Here is a 19,725-nt window from a genome sequence, read left to right as displayed (position 1 = left end):
TGCCTTCAGCTCAGGTCATGATCCCAGAGTCCTGGGATCGAGCCCCACATCGAGCTCCCTGCTCAGCAGGAAGCCTGCTTCTCCCTCTCCCACTCCCTCTGCTTGTGTTCCCTCCCTCGCTGTCTCTGTCAAATAAATAAATAAAATCTTAAAAAAAGAAAAAGCTTTTTATGTACTGATACGTAACAAGCCCACGTATACTATTAAGTGAAAGAAATATGTTGTGCTGTGTAGGGCAGACTAACAACGGAATAAAAAAGGTCAAAATCTATGTGTGTGTGTCTAGATAAATATAAAATACATGGGCCTTCTTTTGGAAAATGATTAAAAATTCTCTAGAACGACGCAGAAGACATTGGCAAGTGGTCGCCTGAGGAGGGTACGGGGTAGCCAAAGCAGGGGACGGAGGGAGGCTAAGTTTGCAAAGTACACACTTCTGTACCTGGAACAGTGAACTATGTGACTGTGAATTTTTTTTTTTTAATTTACAAACAAAACAAAAATCCCCACCCCACTCCCCACACAGCACCCAGCTCTCCATCTGCAGCCTCGGATGCTGGCCACAAGCCCGGAAGTCAGAAACCAGATACTGTTCGCCTCACACCCCAGATCGGGGATACAGAAGCTGCTCAGTTGCCCCGTGTGGGTTGAGGTGCCTCTCCTGGGCCTCCCCCCCGCCCCAGGCCCCCCAGCACGCCAAGACCTGCTGCCTTACCTCGTGTGTTTATACTGTATCTGGGGCATTTGCTTACAGGTTCTCGACCAGGTCCGGGGCCACAGCACAGCCAGCCGTGTCACCTCCCTCATTCGTCCCCAGAGTCCTGCAGGCAGGCCCTCCCCCTCCTGGAGAGGAGGAAACCGTACCCCCAGGAGTCCAGCGGCGGGTGAGGGCAGGGCCAGCCGTGAGTCCAGCAGGCGGACCTCAGAGCCTGCACTCGACCATGGTGTTTGGAGATCTCACCCCACAGAAGAATCTGAGCGCTGCCTCTGAGCTGTCTAGACAGCAACCTAGGGAGGCACCCCATGACGGGGACACAGCAGGAGCACACCAAGGATCCCCAGGGCACTGCCCCAGCTGCCTGGCTCCTCCCTCCAAGCACATCAGCCGCAGGGTGGCTAACACTGCTACTCTCCTCTCCCCCAGCCGCATGCTTTGGGGTCTAAGCACCCTGCACACATGAACTCCGGTTAGCCCTCAAAACCACGTGCACTATTATCATGCTCATTTACAGGGAGGTGAACTCACTCGCCCAAGGTCATATAGCCAGTGAGTGGCAGAGCCCAAACTTGCACTGAGGCAGTCCTTGCTTGAATCCACGCTCTCAAGCCCTCACGATCCTCAGCAACCAACCGTGGCCTTGGGGAGCTACCACCTCCTGCCAGGAGACCTTCCTTCCCAGATCCGGCTCCTCCCCTGCTCCCGTGGAGACCAGGGCAGTAGCCACCGCTGCGGCCCTGCTCCACCTCCGGCATGGCTCTGGCACCGAGACCGCCCCAGGAAGGCCATGGGGCAGGTTTCCAGGGTCGCCTGCTTGTAAAACGGCAGAGGTTACACCACCAGGCCCTTGGAAGGAGTCTACCTCTGGAAGCAGGTGGTGGAGCTGCTGAGGGTCTAGCACAGTGACCATTCAGGCGGAGAACACTCCCCAGGCAGCAAGTTCACACCTTTTCTACCATTACTGCTGCGGGTGAATGCTACCCTGGACTCCAACAGCTGTGCGGAAGACCTCCACTCCTTGCAGGGAAGCCAGACATTTACTGCACTTGGCCCTGGTGTCTTCACACAGCTCTGTCGTGAGCCACTGTCTACAGATTTTCTTGTACTCATTCAACAAATATTTATACAATGCTTGCAGACTCTCAAGCATACCTTCTATAACCCCCAAACATACAACCATGAGCAGTCAGTCCAGTTCACCCAGTACATCTACAGAGAATGTGCTGTGTAGTGAGCATCTCCCCAACCAAAGGCTTCTTCTGTCCTCACACACATCAACAGGAAGCCCAATTTGAGGTAAACAGAGAAAGAAAAACGTGTTTTTTTACTTTTTTTTTTTTTTTTTTAAACCTTCCCAATCTCATGGACATGTACCGGACAAAAGGCAAAATAAAAATAGTGGGTGAAGAAGGCCATCACTCATCTCCTGACCCTGGAACAGAAGGCAACTCTGGCTTTCATAGGGTGTAAAATGGCAGAGCCCTTCCAGAAAGCCACTTAGTTGGAGCCACACAGAGCCCTTAGATGACCACACGTTCCATTCAACCCAGGGAACTGGACATTCTAGCCTATTAAAATTTCCCAAATGTAGGGGCACCTGGGTGGCTCAGTTGGTTGGGCCTCTGACTCTTGATTTCTGCTCAGGTCATGATCTCGGGTCATGGGATGGAGCCCTGCATCAGGCTCCATGCTCAGTGGGGTCTCTGCTGAAGGTTCTCTCTCTTCCTCTCCCTCTGCTCCTCCCCCTCAACACTCACTCACTCTGTAAAATAAATAAGTACATCTTTAAAAAAATTTTCCAAATGTAGGAGAAAGCTTAGGCCAAGATATCCTCCCTAGACTAAGCTCTAATTCATAACAGCAAAAACAAACTGCAATCATGTCACTTAATAGCCACTGGATTAAAACATAGATCAAAGGAAACATACACCTAAATATTAGCAATAGCAGATAAGGCTTTAAATAATTCTAAGGACCACATCTTTAACTTTTCTGTAACAGGAATTATTACTTTCATAATGGAAAACAAAAACGCTGATGGATAAAAGTCCCACGCAGGGCCCCATGGCCGGGAAGGGTGCTCAGGCCGGCCTCTGAGCGCCTCCCGGGCCATGCTGGCCACCTCTGGCTTGCCTGTGCATGGGGTCTTTCTCTAGCAAGGCCTGGTGCCCCAAGCCCCTAGTTCCATCACCTCGCATGAAACGGCTCGATGCTATTCAGGGGCTGCCTGTGACTGCTGACAAAGGCTCAGCCCCAGTGAATGCAATTCCCTGAAAACATTATACATCTCTGCCATGCAGGAGAAAGCTGCCGGGAACCAGTGTGGACCGAATGGGGGCATCTCCGGCCAAGTAGCAAATATGGGATCAATTAGACTCTCCAACCCAGGCCTCTGACAAAGGCCTCTGTGGCTAATTCCTTACGGCAATGGGCTATATGAACAAGGAAGGAGGGAGAAGAGAGAGGGAGACAGAGGAAGGCCTAGATCCCCCTTTCTTTCTGTGAAAGGGTTATGTTGTTTGTCCCGCCATGGGCCCAATACTCAGCACACACCTTCACTGGAAGCCCGAGCGCCCTGCACACCGTGTACACCCCTGATGGATCAGGAAGGTGACGTCCCTTGGGGTGACTAAGATTTCCAAATAAAACTAAGGTGCTGGAAACGGGCAGACCTGTTCAGAGCTGTGCCTCTACTCTTCGTCTACTGGCTCATTTAGTCCGTTAGCAGATATTTATTGAGTACCTACTACGTGCGCCTCAGTACTAAGCAGTGGGACATGCAAACAAGACAAATGAGGGCCCAGCCTGCGGGGAGCCTACTATTTCACAGGGGGGCAGGGGGGCAACAGGAAACAGCAAAAAATAAATACGTCAACAAGAACATGTCACTGGGGGGCGCCTGGGTGGCTCAGTCGGTTAAGCGACTGCCTTCGGCTCAGGTCGTGATCCTGGAGTCCTGGGATCGAGCCCCGCGTCAGGCTCCCTGTTTGGTGGGGAGTCTGCTTCTCCCCCTGACCTTCCCCCCTCTCATGCTCTCTCTCTCTCTCAAATAAATAAAATCTTTAAAAAAAGAACATGTCTCTGGAGTGGAGGCAGCTCCTTCTGAGTAGGTGGTCTGAGAAGACCTCTCTGAAGAAGAGACAGCCGAGCTGAGCGCAGGGACAAGACGACAGTGGCAGCTTGCAAGCGGTGTGACCCTGGGCTACTTCGTGAACCCCTCTAAGCCCTGATCTCCCAGGAACAGGACAATGGCACCTGGTACAGGACTATGTGAGGAAGCCACAAGACAATCCACTGAAGCCACCAAGGTCCGTGGTCCTGGCGCCTAAGCAACCAGAGGTTAACAAAATTCATGCAAGAACACCCCTTATGTGTCACCGGAAGGCAGCTCCGTGCTGGCGGGGACTCCTGTCTCTTGTGTTTACCGCTAGATCCCCGACATTAAAACTGTTCCCCAGGGGCAGAGTAAGTGCTCAGCAAATACCCCTATGGGGTGAATGAATGGTAACCCTCCGAAACGTCCAAAATTCGCAGCTAAGTTCCTGGTTTTCTGCGGGGTAGGAAGCACTGCTGTTTCGTGAGAGTCACTTTGCAGACTGGGCTCATCCAGTTCCAGAAAGATGACGTCACAGGCCCAGGGGTCTGCGCCTCCCTCAGCTTTCCCTCTTTATGTCTTTGGGGTGACTCTGCCGGCAACCAGAACAAAAGCATAATTTAAAAAGTGAAACTAAGGGGCACCTGGGTGGCTCAGTCGGTTAAGTGTCTGCATTTGGCTCAGGTCATGATCCTGGGGTCCTGGGATCGAGCCCCGCATCGGGCTCCCTGCTCCACGGGGAGTCTTTCCCCTCTCCCTCTGCCTGCCGCTCCCCCTGCTTGTGCACTCGCTCTCTCTCTGTGTCAAATAAATAAAATCTTTAAAAAAAATTTTTTAAGTGAAACTAAAAAACAACTCGTGAAAATATAGGGCACTGGTTAAAGTAAATTAGCCACCCTACTCAAAGAAATATCATGTTGCCATTAAAAATGTCATTTACAGGGCGCCTGGGTGGCTCAGCTGCTTAAGCGATTGCCTCCGGCTCAGGTCATGATCCTGGAGTCGCAGGATCGAGTCTCACATCGGGCTCCCTGCTCGGCAGCGAGTATCCTTCTCCCTCTGACCCTCCCCCCCCATGCTCGCTCTCTCTCTCAAATAAATAAATAAAATCTTTAAAAAAAAAGTCATTTACAAAGTACCTCATGATACAGAGAAAGCCTTAAATTAAAATGTTAAATCAACAACAGGAAATAAAAACACATATGCTACATGGTTATAATTCATAAAACAATGTACACACAGAAAGGAGACTGGGAGAAAACAGAGTATCTAAGATGTTCTAAGATGTTCCATTAAGGGCAGTTGTCTTGAAGGAAAGTTAACATCAGTGTTCCACTCCTCAGTCTTCTCTGTTCTCCAAGTTTTCTTTAATACACACGCACTCATTTTACAATGAAAAGAAAATAAATTTTATGTATTTTTACCTTTCCCTCATAATGCAAGCTAATGAAGAAGGTGCTTGGTCAGAGAGGAAAGCCACCGTGATGTGACCATTTTGCCAAGTCTCACAAATCCCCAGTCCCTTTCCCCTCAACTAAAGTCACCTGCTCTGAGTGGATATTACAGAAAAAGTCAAATAGAAGTCATCAAGACAGGTCACAAAATGGAATTTACTGCCTGAGTTCAAAGTAAAATGAGTCTTTTAAAAAACTGAAATGAGGGGCACCCTGGTGGCTCAGTGGGTTAAGCGTCCAACTCTTGGTTTTGGATCAGGTCATGATCTCAGGGTCATGAGACCAAGCCCCGGGTCAGGCTCTGTGCTAGGCAGGGAGTCCGCCTGAGATTCTCTCTCTGTCCCTCCTCCCACTCACACGCGCATTCTCTCTCTCAAATAAATAAATCTAATAAAAACAAAAACAAAAACACCTGAGGGGCACCTGGGTGGCTCAGTTGGTTAAGTATCTGCCTTCAGCTCAGGTCATGATCCCAGGGTCCTGGGATGGAGCCCCGCATTGGTCTCCCTGCTCGCTGGGGAGTCTGCTTCTCCCTCTGCCTCTGCCCTTCCCCCCACCACTTGTGTACGCTCTCTCAAATAAAAAAAAATCTTTAAAAAATAATAATTAAAAGAAAACTGAGAAGTCTTTGTCATTCTAAACCAAAACCATTCTCTTTTTTTAAAGATTTTTTTAATTTATTTGTCAGAGAAAGAGCGAGCACAAGCAGGGGGAGCGTCAGGCAGAGGAGAAGCAGGCTCCCCGTTGAGCAAGGAGTCCGATGTGGGGCTGGATCCCAGGACCCTGAAATCATGACCTGAGCTGAAGGCACTTAACCGACTGAGCCACCCAGGCGTCCCCAAAACCATTCTCAAAGGAAAAAACCCTCTGTTCCTGTCTCATCATCTGTACAGTGGGTTTGTCAGGAGGAACAGGATGATGCACTTAAAACTCTGGAACAGTGCTGGGCACCTAGTAAGCACGCAATAGGGGTTAGCAACTATTAAAATTCTCATCAAATTCCTCTAGCACAGGGGCGCCTGGGTGGCTCAGTCGTTAAGCGTCTGCCTTCGGCTCAGGTCCTGATCCCAGGTTCCTGGGATCGAGTCCCACATCGGGCTCCCTGCTCGGCGGGAAGCCTGCTTCTCCCTCTCCCACTCCCCCTGCTTGTGTTCCCGCTCTCACTGTGTCTCTCTCTATCAAATAAATAAATAAAATCTTTAAAAAAAAAAAAATTCCTCTAGCACAATCCAAGTGACTAGAACTAACAGCAAACCATACAAAGCACAAGCTAGGTATGTGACTACCGTGAGCTCTTTAAGCAAAAGGAAGCGGCGGGGGCAAGTGCCTCCAACCCCTCCACCTGGCAGAGCACGTGGTACATGTTTCAGGTTGGGGGGGTGGCAGGGTGGGGGGCGGGGGTGGCAGGGCGGAGGAAGGGGAGGCTCAGCTCCAGTCCACATGACTTTGCAACATGCTCAGAGAGAGCTCTGGAGACAGGACTACCTAAAGAAAACTGCTAAGGAACTCATCATCAATTTAGAATGAAGGTTTATTAATAACATCAACAGATACCACACCTGCCAAAATGGGCATAAATAAGATACTTCCTGTATGAGTTCGTTAGGGTTGCCATAATAAAGCACCACAGGCTGGATGGCTTAAATAGAACTTTATTTTCTCCCTGTTCTGGAGACTAGAAGTCCAAGATCAAGGTGTGGGCAGGGTGGGTTTCTTCTGGGCCTCTCCGCCTGGCTTGCAGAGGGCTGCCCTGCTCCTGGGTCCTCTTGTGGTCTTTCCTCCCACCCCTGGCTTCTCATAAGGACACCACTCAGACTGGAACAGGGCCCACCCTAATGGCCTCACATTAACTTAATCACGGCTTCTTTAAAGGCTCTATCTCCAAATACAAGAGTCACAGTGAGAGGGCCCGGAGGTCAAGGCTTCAACAAAGAATCTGTGAAGGGATATACCTCAGCCCCTAACACTTCCCAGATGCTCTCCTCCGACCACTCAAGGCTTCCGTGGCCACTAAATCAGAAAGCTGAACTCACAGTGATGAGCAACAGTCCAAACATGAACTTCTTGCCTAACAGGTTTTTCTCTAAAAGAGAAAGAGAGAGAGAGAGGGAGGGAGGGAAGGAGGGAGAGAGAAAGGGGCAACCTTCACAGGACACTAAGGGACACGGCCACACATAGTGAGTATTCATTCCATTCGTCCAGGGGCTCCTAACAGGTGCGATTTTGCGCCCTCCCACCCCCACTCCCCAGCCCCTGGCACTGGGGGACACTTGGCAATGTCTAGAGACATCTTTGGTTGTCATAACTGGGTGGAGGGTACTGTTGGCATCCAGCGGGCAGGGGCCAGGGCTGCTGTCACACATCCTACAATGGACAGGGCAGCCCCCACAATAGGCAACTGTCACACCCCCAAGGTCAATAGTGCCGAGGCTGAGAACTGCTGAGGTCTAACCTGGCCAGGTCTGACCTCACCCTGTGTCACAGCAGATGGCCTGGCAGAGGGTGGGAGATCCTGCCAGGCCCCATTCTATGGGGGGGGGGGGGGCACTGTCCATGCTCCACCCTGTTTCTTCCTTGGGGAGGCTGGCCAACAGGCTCCTCCTCCTGGCATTTGGCAAATGCCACAGAGCTCTGTGATGACAAGAGCATCCAGCCACCCTTCATTTCCCACAGGGAGCCTCTCTCTCCCTGGGGCCCCTTCCAACTGCCTCTCCCATAATCCCCCCAGACTATTTATACAATAATAAAAGCAACATTAAGATCCCCAATCAACCTGCTAAAGTAACCATTGTTTAAAAATCACGCTTTTAAAAAAAAAAAAAAAAAAATGTTTTTCATGGATGACTTGGCAAAACAAAAAAATGTTTTACTCTATTAGCAAAATCAGATTATCCCACTTCCTTCCCCTTATAGCAATATTATAATATTTTTAGACTAAAAGCAACATTTTAGCACAGGCGGCCGCTCATAAATATCAGACATGTCTGGGGGCACATTTGCAAACCTCATGATCTTTGACTGAGTTCATACTATTCTCTAAGTCAATTCTCTTTTTTTCATGTTAAGTATATTCTAAAAGGAAACTCCCTATCACTACTACAAAAAGAAAGCAAGTATCACTTGACACAAACAGAAAGAACCATAAAAATAATTGCTAGCCTTTCAATGTCTGGCCACGAGCCACCCAAAGTGATCTTTGAGGACGGTTCTCCATCAATCTTTCCAAGTCACACAAAGGAAAGAAAACAGACCAGCTTAAGAATTCAGCACTGTTCTGGGCACCCAGGCGGTGCAGTCAGTTGAGCCTCCAACTCTTGGTTTCGGCTCAGGTCAGGATCTCAGGTTCCTGGGATCAAGCCCCGCATCAGGCTCCATGCTCAGCATGGAGTCTGCTTGAGATCCTCTCTCCCTTTCCCTCTGCCCGCCCCCTGCTCATACTGTCAGTCTCTCTAAAATAAATAAATAAATCTTAAAAAAAAAAGGGGGGGGGACACCTGGGTGGCTCAGTTGGTTAAGCGTCTGCCATTGGCTCAGGTCATGATCCCAGAGGGAGCCTGCTTCTCCCTCTGCCTGCCGCTCCCCCTGCTTGTGCTCTCGCTCTCTCTCTGACAAATAAATAAATAAAATCTTTAACAAAAAAAAAAAAAAAAAGAATTCAGCACTGTTCTAGCTCTTCGGGTAAAAGTCATCGTTAAGAACATGACAAGTAGTGGGGCGCCTGGGTGGCTCAGTTGGTTGGGCCACCGCCTTAGGCTCGGGTCATGATCCTGGAGTCCCAGGATTGAGTCCCGCATCGGGCTCCCTGCTCAGCGGAGAGTCTGCTTCTCCCTCTGACGCCCCCCCCATCATGCTCGCTCTCTCTCTTTCTCAAATAAATAAAATCTTTAAAAAAAAAAAAAAAAGAAGAACATTACAAGTAGTCTTTTTCTTTGGAAATTAAACCAAAGTCCACTCACTGCAATAAGTAAAGCAGGAGGCACTCCACATCCATTCCCAAAAGTGGCCACAAAAATACCACCAGAGCTAATTCATGACTTTCATCATTTGCATTTCGGAACGATGCAAAAAGAAAGTTCTATTCTGAGAAGTAACAGCCAAAAGTCCAGAGGTGGATTGGTCGGGGCCTTGACTCTTCCAACTTGTTGCATGGGTGCCTTAGGTCAAGGTCAAACGGCCATGCTCTTTCTTTGGGACTGGCACGCAGGGCCTCCAGTCGCTGGCCTTTCTCCGGGAAGCCCCTGAAAGCATGGTTCCCATATCCACCTCTACCCTTCAGCATCCCTGCCTGGGTTTGTAATTCCACACCCCCTGGTATCACTGCCTGTGGGGGCACCCGGCCTGGTTCCAGGCAGGGACTCTGTCACAGGAAATGGATGGCCTAAGTGCTGCTGAGCGGGCTGGCAGAGGACACTGAGGGCACTTTCCAGTGGGCTGCTTGCCCAGGCTTGTCCCAACTGTTCTCGTCCAAGGGGGCGCAGAGCTGTTTACACAACTCTCCACTCCACCCATGGAGAGGGGAAGGGCTGGGGTCTATGGAGTCAGCAATCAGCACGACCCCCTCCTCCATCCTGCCCCCAAACACACCCCTCCCTATACACTGTCTACCTAGTACCACCCCCACCGTGTCAAAAGAAGGACACTGAACACACACACACACACCCCTATATACGTCCGATCCTCATTATTTGTGGTTTCTGTATTTGCAAATTCACCTACTACCTAAAATTTATAACCTCAAAATCAACGCAGCACTGCTGTGGTCACTCACGGCCATGTGCAGAGTGGCAAAACATCTGTATCACCTCTCACAGCTTCCGCAGCTGGGGTGGGACAAGGCAACACTTCTGGTCCCAGCTCCATACTGTACATCTGTGTCCTTTTCACGGTCTATTTAGGGCCACGCTTTTTGCATTTTGGAGCTTGGTGTTAGTGACATCACCATTTAAAATAGCCCCCAGGGGTGCCTGGGTGGCTCAGTCGTTCAGGTAATGATCCCGGGGTCCTGGGATCGAGCCCCACATCGGGCTCCCTGCTCTGCGGGGAGTCTGCTTCTCCCTCTCCCTCTGCCCCTGCTTGTGTTCCCTCTCTCGCAGTGTCTGTGTCTCTCTCTGTCAAATAAATTTTAAAAGTCTTTAAAAAATAAAATATAAAATAAATAAAATATAAAATAAATTATAAAATAAAAAAAATAAAATATAAAATAAATAAGTAAAATAAAACATAGTGCTGACATGCTGTCCAGTGTCCTGAGAATAGGAAGCCTATGAGTTGCAGTGCTGTTGGTCATGAGTCCAATGTTAATGAATCAACAACATATATTAAATACAGAGCCTTTAAACCAAAATATACCTTTAAAACAAGGTAAAACATGACCAGAGGCTTGCAGAATACTAACCCTCTATCTCCCCTAGGAACAACAGTTCAGTATTTGCTAATTCAGGGCTGGCAGGGACCTTCTGGGACATAACCACTGTGAATAACAAGAATCAACCAAACTACGTCTAATCCTACCACCGTCATGTCAAAAGAGAAAAGGGCATTTTAACCCCACAAATTAGAAAGGACAGCTTCAGAACTTTCAGTGGAATAAAGTTATATATGAGAAGAACTCCCTGCACTGGCATTATTTCTCTTCTTTCCCATCAACAGTGAAATCCACAGTCCTCACGGACCCAGGTCCTGGCACGGTGCCGAGGAATGCTGCAAAGATGCACCCAGCCTGCCACAGCCCTGTCACTAGACTCGGTCATGGGAGGTCTGAGGTGGCTTCTCGTGGCATCAAGTCCTCTGCGGGCATTTTCCAGCTAGAGTTCGTACTCAACTAGACCCTCTCCAAAGACCTAGAAAGAAGAGCACATGACGTCATGCAGGGCAAGAGTCCCACCCTCCAGGCTGGGAGAAGAACAATTTCTAATGCTCACCAGTGCTCCCAACGCTCGTCTGCACGCACGATGCCCGGCCAGCCAGGCACCCTTCCCATGTCCCCATGGTGCACAAGAGGAAGCTCAGGCACAGAGGGGAGAAGACAGTGGCCCGGAGTAATACAAGCAGGAAAATGGCAAAACTGGTATATTCACCTAAGTCTGTGTGACCCTGGAATCCAAACTCTTAACTCACAAATCCATAAAGCCAGCAGTCAGTCTGGCCTGGGGATTTAAAACTCTAGCCTACAAAATTCTTATCTTTGTTCTCCCAGTGGTTTTGAAAATGTGATATGCCTGAAAGAGCTGCCACTCCCAAATTCTCTATCCTGCAGCCACGTGGAAAAAAAGAAAAAAAAAATCATTACTTGTTCTTGGAGGGAAAAAGAACTCAACTGAGGAAAAGCACACTGAGGGAGCAGAGCTGACCTGAGCAGAAACACCTGCTCTGAGAAACGCTCCCAAGTTCTCCTAACTGGGAGGCAGGCTCACCCAAGTTCTCCTTAGTTTCTGCCATACGTGCTTGGCCAGGATTAACTGCTTAACCTTTCTGAGCCTCAGTTTCCTTATCAGTAAAACAAGCATAAAAAATACCAACCTCAAAGGGGCACCGTGCAGCATGGGCTAGAAAACCTTAGTTCAGAGCCAAGACACTGCAGATTCTGAGTAAACATTGCTTCTCTCCCCTCAGCAGTCAGGGAGTGGGTCATGCAACACGTCGATTTAAATTCTGCACCCTCTGGGACGCCTGGGCGACTCAGTTAGGCGTCTGCCTTTGGCTCAGGTCACGATCCCACGGTCCTTGGGATGGGGTCCCGCATCGGGCTCCCTGCTCAGCGGGAAACCTGCTTCTCCCTCTCCCTCTGTCTGCCACTCCCCCTGCTTGTGCTCTTTCTCTGACAAATAAATACATAAAATCTTTTAAAATTAATTAATTAATTCTGCACCCTCAAGCCAAAGGTAAGCATGAGCCTAGGAGCCTTGAGATGCCTCTGCTATACCCAGGAGGTAGGCGGCCCCCCCCCCCCCCCCCCACACACACCCCCGCAGCCTCCCTGGGATGTGAAGCCTGGGCTTAGGGGATACACCCAGCTAGCACTGGCCCCTGCTCGCTGCTGTAACCCATCACCATACATTCTTTATCTTACAGTTCTGGAGGTCAGGAGTCCATAGCAGGTCTCAGGGGCCTCCAACCAAGATGCCAGCAGGGCCGGGTTCCCTCTGGAGGCTGCTTCCTTGATGTTTCCTGTTTCTAGACGCCCCCTGCGTGCTCCCTTCTTCCTTTTCAAGCCAGCAGCGGAGCGTCTTGCAACGTCTCTCAGATTCACGCTCCTCAATTTCAAGGACGCGTGTGATGACACTGGACCCACCTGGCTAATCCAGGACAGTCTCCCCATCTCGAAATCATTAACTTCATCACATTGGCAAAGTCCGTTTTGCCAGGAAAGGTCCTATAGTCACAGGTCCAGGGGGCCATCACTCTGCCCACCACACCATACATGCTGTATCCTATGCAGCAATCCAGATTTCATAGTTTTTTATTCTTTTCCTTTAAATGCTTGACTTTTGCATTAATAGCATATACGGTGTTTCACATAAATCATCCACCAAAAAAACCTCTTCACTAGAATACACGTCTCGTCCTTAAAGATGAAAACTAACTCGCCTCCCAAGCCCAGACACCACCTAAGCTGCTGTCCCTCAGTGGAGGAAAAGAGACAAAAGCAGAGGGGGCGCAGGCTGCCTTCTGGTACTCACACCCCAAGTTCCCCACCCCCACACTCAAATCATGTGATTAAGACTTGACACCATCAACCAGTGAAGATCTCGGAGCCACAGAGTCACATCAGAAGAATGAGTAAGCAGCAATCTGAGAATGTCCAACAGACTCCTGCCTGGACCATCTAGAAACAGTTATCCCCCTCCCTATCCCCAGGAGATCATAAACTGGAGATCAGCTTCAGGCATTCCTTCTCTCAAAAAGGATTTACTGGGCACCTACTCTGTGCCAGGCTCTGTGTGACGGTGCTTAAGTGGTCACCAACCGGGGCCCCGGGGCTCCCAGCTGAATGATCACACGAGCACACGTCACACTCCAACTGTGCAAGACAGAAAAGAAGCAGGTGCTCTGAGAGGTTCCAAGTGGGATCTGATCTCTAATCAGGAACATCAGGGAGGGCTCCCCTGAGGACATGAGACCCCAGCAAGGCTTAATGGAAGACTGAGCTTTGACTAGGTGAAGAGGGGAGAGGACATTCCAGGCAGAGAACAGGATGTGCAAAGGTCGTGTATCAAGAGGGAGCCCAGGAGGAGATACTGAGGGCAGCGTGGCTGGAGGAGAAGGGGCTCAGGCTATACTATACAGTGTGAAGATGATGATGGAAGGAGGCAGGGGCCCCAGCAGAACTTTCTGTGATGGTGGAAATGCAGGTACCTTCACCATCCAACACACAGGCACTGCTCACAGGTGGGTCCTGGGGACTGAAATGTGGCTGGTGCCACGGAGGCGCTAAATTTTTAACTTTATTTAACTCTAATTATTTTAACTCTGAATGTAAATAGCCACATGAGGCTCATGACCACCATGGTGGACAGCACAAGGCCTCGCAGAAATGGAAAGGCACAAGAAGGTTCGAGCAAAACATCTTCATGATCAGAACATTTGGCCACACCTGCTCTGGCCGCAGGGTGGAGACCTCACTGGCCAGCCAACACCTGAGATGCAGGAAGGTAAGTGACAATGGTGATGGTGGCCTTGAGAGACACGTGCACAGATTCCAAGCAATTTGGTGGGGGGAGGGAGGGTGAACGTGGGAGGCGTTGGTAAAGGACGAGCAAGGGAAGACGAGGGCGGAGGCAGCATCCAGAATGATGCCTGGGTTTCAAGATTGTGCCACTGAAGAGATAGCACCTGTTCTTGGAGCCTGGGAACACCAGAGGAAGGAAGACCAGGCTTGTGGTGGGAGTTTGCTTTTGAGCAGGTTGCCTTTGAATGGGTTAAGGCAGGAGTCAGGAGGAGGACAGAAGACTTGCTTCTCTGGCAAGGTGGTCACTGAAGCTATGGGTATGGGTGAACTCAACCCATACTTCTAAGGGGAAGGAGGTCCAGGACCAAATCTTGAGCAACTGCAACATTTAATGGTGAAAGAGGAGGCAGAACAATCCCATCCCGGAGGATATAGGAAACGCTGACAAACTGCATCTCTAAAACTCAGGGTAGACAGAAGAAATGAATGCCTGTGTCCACACAGAGACTTGAATGTTTTTCATGGTATTATCTATAGTAGGCAAAAACCAGAAATAATCCAAATGTCCATCTTGGTTAAAAAAAAAAAAATGTGATACATCCATATGATGGAATCCTATTAAGCAATAAAAAGGCACTTTGAAATCACTGTGCTGAAAGGAGCCAGACACAAAGACAACATATTGCATGATTTCATTTACATGAAATTTCCAAAAAATGCAAACCTATGGAAATAGAAAGATCAGTGGGACTAAATGCAAATGGGCATGAGGGAGCTTTGTGGGGTGATGGAAGTGTTTAAAAACTAGACTGTGGTGATGGTTACACAAACTCTGTAACTTTAATTATTTTTAACTTTAAGTAATCTCTACACCCAACATAGGGCTGGAACTCACAACCCAGAGATCAAAAGTCTCATGCTCTTCCCACTAAGCCACCCAGGCACCCCTATAACTTTACTTAAAAAAAAAAAAAAAAAAATCAATGAATTGTGGGGCGCCTGGGTGGGTCAGTCAGTTAAGCATCTGCCTTCAGCTCAGGTCATGAGATTTGCCTTGATCCCAGGGTCCTGGGATCAAGCCCCGCTTTGGGCTCCCTGCTCAGTGGGGAGTCTGCTTCTCCCTCTCCCTCTGCCCCTCCCTGTTCGTGCTCACACTCTAATAAATAAAATCTTTTAAAATAAAAATCAATGAGCTGTACATTTACTACATAAGTATTTTTATGTAAATTATGCCTCAATAAAGTTGTTTAAAAAAATTTAGTAGAATATGAACCTAATCAGCTCTTTCTAAACCCAGTTCATATCTAGAACTCCCTAGTCCAAATACGTCAAAAATCAAAGCATCTTCATCCAATCTGGCCACAAAACCCAAAGGCAAAGACTTAGTTCAGCCAGAGCGCAAGCTCCTTGCCCTACAATATCACACCAGGGCCTCAACACACTTGGTTGGAATAGTTTAATGCAGTTAATCATTTTCCCAGATTTTATCAGAACAGAGTCATGAAATCCATAATATTTTTAATGTCCCATCATCAAAGGCCCCTTTCTCTCAACACAGCATTCCAGAGAGCCCCCAGTAGCAAACCTCATGCAAAGGCCTATTTATCACCATTAGCCCCAGCAAATACTAAGTTGTATTGAGTGCTTACTGTTCTGAACTTTACATGGATTAAGTCTCTAAAACGACCCTCTGAGGTATCCAGAATTCTTGTTCATCCCACTTTACAGACGGAAAAACTGAGACCCAGAGAGGTAAAATAATTTTCCCAAAGTCAAATGGCTAGTCAGTGATGGAGCTTGGGCTTGAAGCAAGCTCCTCAACTCTGGAACCCACACTCCTAGCAACCAACGTCTGGTGTCTCACCAAGAAGGGAATTCCATTCAGCGAGCAACAAAGCACGTGAAGTCAGAGAATGGTTTCCAGCAACGCGATGCACAAGCCATGTTTCCTAACTGAACCACTGCAAAAGCTTTCCCAGCATCAGGATGTGGTAACTTTCTTGAGAGAGAAAAGAGGATCGGAGCCACAGGACTTCTTCAGCAAATAAACTACATGTCCTGGCAACATATGCTGAGTGACCCCAGCGTTAATTACCCTCTGTCTCCTGGGACTCACGGCACCTACGTTTTTGGTTCAACTATAAAACCCCCAACCACCCTATAGCTTAGAACCATTTAGGTGAAATGAGTGGACTGGGTTCAAATCCACCCCCTCACACTGGCTATCCCTGTGACCTCAAACAAATGATTTAACATCACTGAATCTTAACTTTCCTTGTCTATAAAATGAGGAAACTAACTCCCAAAACTCACACAGTCATTACAAGGATTAAAACATGAGACGCCTGGCTGGCTCAGTTGGTTAAGCGTCTCCCTTCAGCTCAGATCATAATCCCGAGGTCCTGGGATCCAGCCCCCCGTTGGGCTCCCTGCTCAGGGGGGAGCCTGCTTCTCCCTCTCCCTCTGCCCTTCCCCACCCCTCCTTGTGCTTGCTTGTGCACCCTCTCTCTTTCAAATAAATAAAATCTAAAACAAACAAACAAACAAAAAACCAGGGCTATTTATGTCAAGTACTCAGCAGAGAGCCTTACCAATCACAGACACTCCCTGACTTATGACAGTTCGACTTCGGATTTTGCAACTTTACAATGGTGGAAAATCAATATGCATTTGATATAAACTGTATTTCGAATTGTAATCTTTTCCCGGTGATGTAATCCTCTGCCGTGATGCTGGGCAGCAATGAGCCCTAGCTGGCCACGTAATCACAGATACACTGACAACCACCCCATACCCATACAACCATTGTCTTTCACTTTCAGTACAGTATTCAATACATTACATGAGATATTCAACACTTTATTATCAAATAGGCTTTGTGTTACATTATTTTTCCCAACAGTAGGCTAACTTAAGTGTTCTGAGCATGTTTAAGGTGGGCCACGCTAAGCTATGATGTTCAGTAGGTTAAGTGTAGTAAATGCACTTGCAACTTAATTATTTTCAACTTACAACAGGTTTATCAGGATGTAACCCCTTCGAAAGTCCAGGAACATCTGCCCGTTGGGCTGCTTGCTCCGCAGGGAGCCTGCTTCTCCCTCTGCCTGCCGTTCCCCCGCCTGTGCTTTCTCTCTCTCCCTCGCTGATAGATAAATAAAATCTTAAAAAAAAAAAAAAAAAAAGGAAAGAAAAAGAAAGTACAGGAACATCTGTATTACTTTCTTCTTCCTTTAACTCCCCCCACCATTATATTTCAGGGAGCTTCTCCATTACTCCACTTCCAAAAGTGTTTCCAAACACCCAGATTCCTACCTTGATGTGGCTACTCCTAAAAATACAAATTAAATACAAGAAAATATACAGAAAAGCCTGGCTCTCCTGATACAGGATCTGAATCTCAATCAGTGTCACTGTTTAGGAAATAAATTAGTTCCAAAGTGGCAAATTCTAAAGAGGGTGTGTTCCTCCATTCCAAAACCAAATTTTTTTAACTGTCTGCACCACTCCCTCTGAGCCCCTGTATTAAAAGTACATACCTCTATCATGGTAATTATCACTTTCAAATAATTACCTGCATTTCTCTCTCATGCACTGAATCAGGAGTTCTCATCTACCACAGCACAGTAAAATCGTCTGGGGAGCTTTAAAAAAATAAAATAGATACCCAGGTCCCATCCCAGATTATTTCAAAGGTTTAACACGGGGGCAGGGATGGTAGTTGTTAAAGTCCCCGGGTGATTGTAATGCACAACCAGCCTCAGGAAGCGTGTGCGATTCCACAGGGCTTGGGGGTTTTTGTTTTGTTTTTAAAGATTTTATTTATTTGAGAGAAAGAACGAACGGTGGGAAGGGGCAGAGAGGCAGGGGGGAGAAAAGAGAGAGAGAAGCAGACTCCCTGCCGAGCAGGAAGCCCCTCGCGGGGCTTGATCCCAGGACCCGGAGATCATGACCCCAGTGGAAGGCAGACGCCCAACCCACTGAGCCACCCAGGCGCCCCCGGACAAAGCTTGTTTAATTAATCTTTGCACTCCAGTCACCTGGCACCGCCCCTGCACAAAGTAGGCGTCTCGTGTAATTGTTTTAAACGCGAATTGGTAACTAGAGGACTTGAGTCCACTGATCACACAAATTCATATTTACCGAGGATGTATATTACACGCAGACACTCTCCAGGCACAGAGCTCAAGTTAATTATCATTGTTTAGCCTTGAGTAGTCAGGATTAAAACACGCGAAAACAGTGAAGGAAGGGATGGAGGGCTGTCTGTCTTTGGGCCGAAGACCCTGACTGAGTTCAATCTCCATTTTGCAGCATCTCCCCTGCAGTCCTTAACCTCACTGAGCTCGTTTCTGTTTTACATCAACCGGGGCCTCCGGAACATTCAAGAAAGACGGGGACAAAGACCCCACAAAATGGCAGCTAGCACTTTTTTTTCCCCTTAATTCCACGGACACCTGATGGAAGCAAGCAACCCTAAGGGTTCACCCTGCCCACCGCCTGCACCGAGCGACTGACGCCGCGTTAAGCAGCTGCCACAAGGAAATGGCCAGAGAGCGCAGGATGTTAAGGGAAAGGGCGGGTCCAAGGCCGCAGCCCCGCCCAGCTGCCGGTCTCAGCCGTCAGGGGACGTCAACCTCACCTGGGCAGCCTGGGAAAAAGCACATTTCCAGGTCCCACCCCCATCCCCAAGAACTCTGATTGGCGAGCCTGGCGGGGGCCAGGGAACGTGCATTTACTTTAACCAGCCCCCACCAACCCTCACCCCCAAGTAACTCTGTCGCAGGGATGCCACAGTACCTCACAATCTCAACAGGTCACTGCCATCCTCCGAACGGGAGGACGGCAGGGCGCAAAATACCTACCCGTCCTCTCTCTCCAGGAGAGGGGAAACCCACGCCTAGGCTGCCCTGGGGTCTGCCAATGCGGGAAAGGCACAGCAGGTGGCCACCCCCACCCCTGCCAGGGGGCTCCTGCCCTCAAATAGTGGGGAGCGGGAGGTTCTCCAGCCGACCAGGAGGAGCCCCGCCCAGCCTCCTGCGGCTGCAGGTTTCAGATCCACCCAGGGCCGGGAAGGGAAGGCGGCGTCCTGGGGCTGGGACCCGGAGGCGCTGATAGGGGACCCCGCGGCGGGTGTGCGGAGGAGGCCGAGCCTCCCCCCACCCCACCCCCAGTAAGCTCAGCATATCCGGGCTCCCGAGGGCTGTTCCAGGCGCAGAGCACGGTTTCATGTGGGCCAAATCGTAATCACAACGACTAGGAGTAATCAGGAAACAATAAAAGCGATGGCTGGTCCTAATTCCGCGCGCGAGTAAACAGCGCTGGGGCGGGGCCGGCTTCTCGGGGTTTCTGAAGGAAGGTGGGCAGGAGTGCAAGGCAGCCGCGCGCTCCGGCCCACAAGGGACGGGATCGCCCAGGGGGGCCCGGGCCGGAGCTGCAGCTGGGATGACCCGCCCGCCTCCCCGGCCGGCCGGTCGGCCGCCCGCTCATGGCGCCGGGTGCGGCGCGGCCAACCTGTCAGGCCCGGCCAGGCCGCCCCAGCGCCCGACCCGGCCCGCGCGGACAAAGGCGGCCGGCGGCCCCGGGCCCCGCTCACCCGGCGCGGGGCCTGCTGTCCATCCGCTTCTTCTGGCGCACCGGCTGCAGCGGGATGTTGTCCGTCATGTCGCCCGCGCCGCCCGCCTTGGCCGCCGCGCCCCCCGCGCTGCCTGGGCCGCCGCCCGGTCCGGCCTCCGCGCCGCCGCCCGCCGGCGCCGCACCGCCCCGGGGGAGGAGGCGGCGGCAGCGGGCGGGC

At 49.8% G+C, this 19,725-nt stretch overlaps 1 protein-coding gene across 1 annotated transcript in view; it reads right to left on the bottom strand.

Moving 5' to 3' along the window:
- ATP9A (ATPase phospholipid transporting 9A (putative)) overlaps positions 1 to 19,629 on the bottom strand; it is a 140,446-nt gene extending 120,817 nt beyond the window's left edge. Inside the window, exon 1 of the mRNA XM_032387783.1 lies at positions 19,528 to 19,629. Within this exon, the coding sequence (XP_032243674.1) occupies positions 19,528 to 19,595 (68 nt within the window). The 5' untranslated portion in view covers positions 19,596 to 19,629. The remainder of the gene's footprint in view (positions 1 to 19,527) is intronic.
- Between the last annotated feature and the right edge of the window lie 96 nt (positions 19,630 to 19,725).

This window comes from Phoca vitulina, unplaced genomic scaffold (assembly GCF_004348235.1).
Source record: "Phoca vitulina isolate PV1807 unplaced genomic scaffold, GSC_HSeal_1.0 scaffold50, whole genome shotgun sequence".
NCBI lineage: Eukaryota > Metazoa > Chordata > Mammalia > Carnivora > Phocidae > Phoca > Phoca vitulina.
Note: the sequence above shows the minus strand (reverse complement) of the source record. Positions and strands in the feature narration are given on the sequence as shown.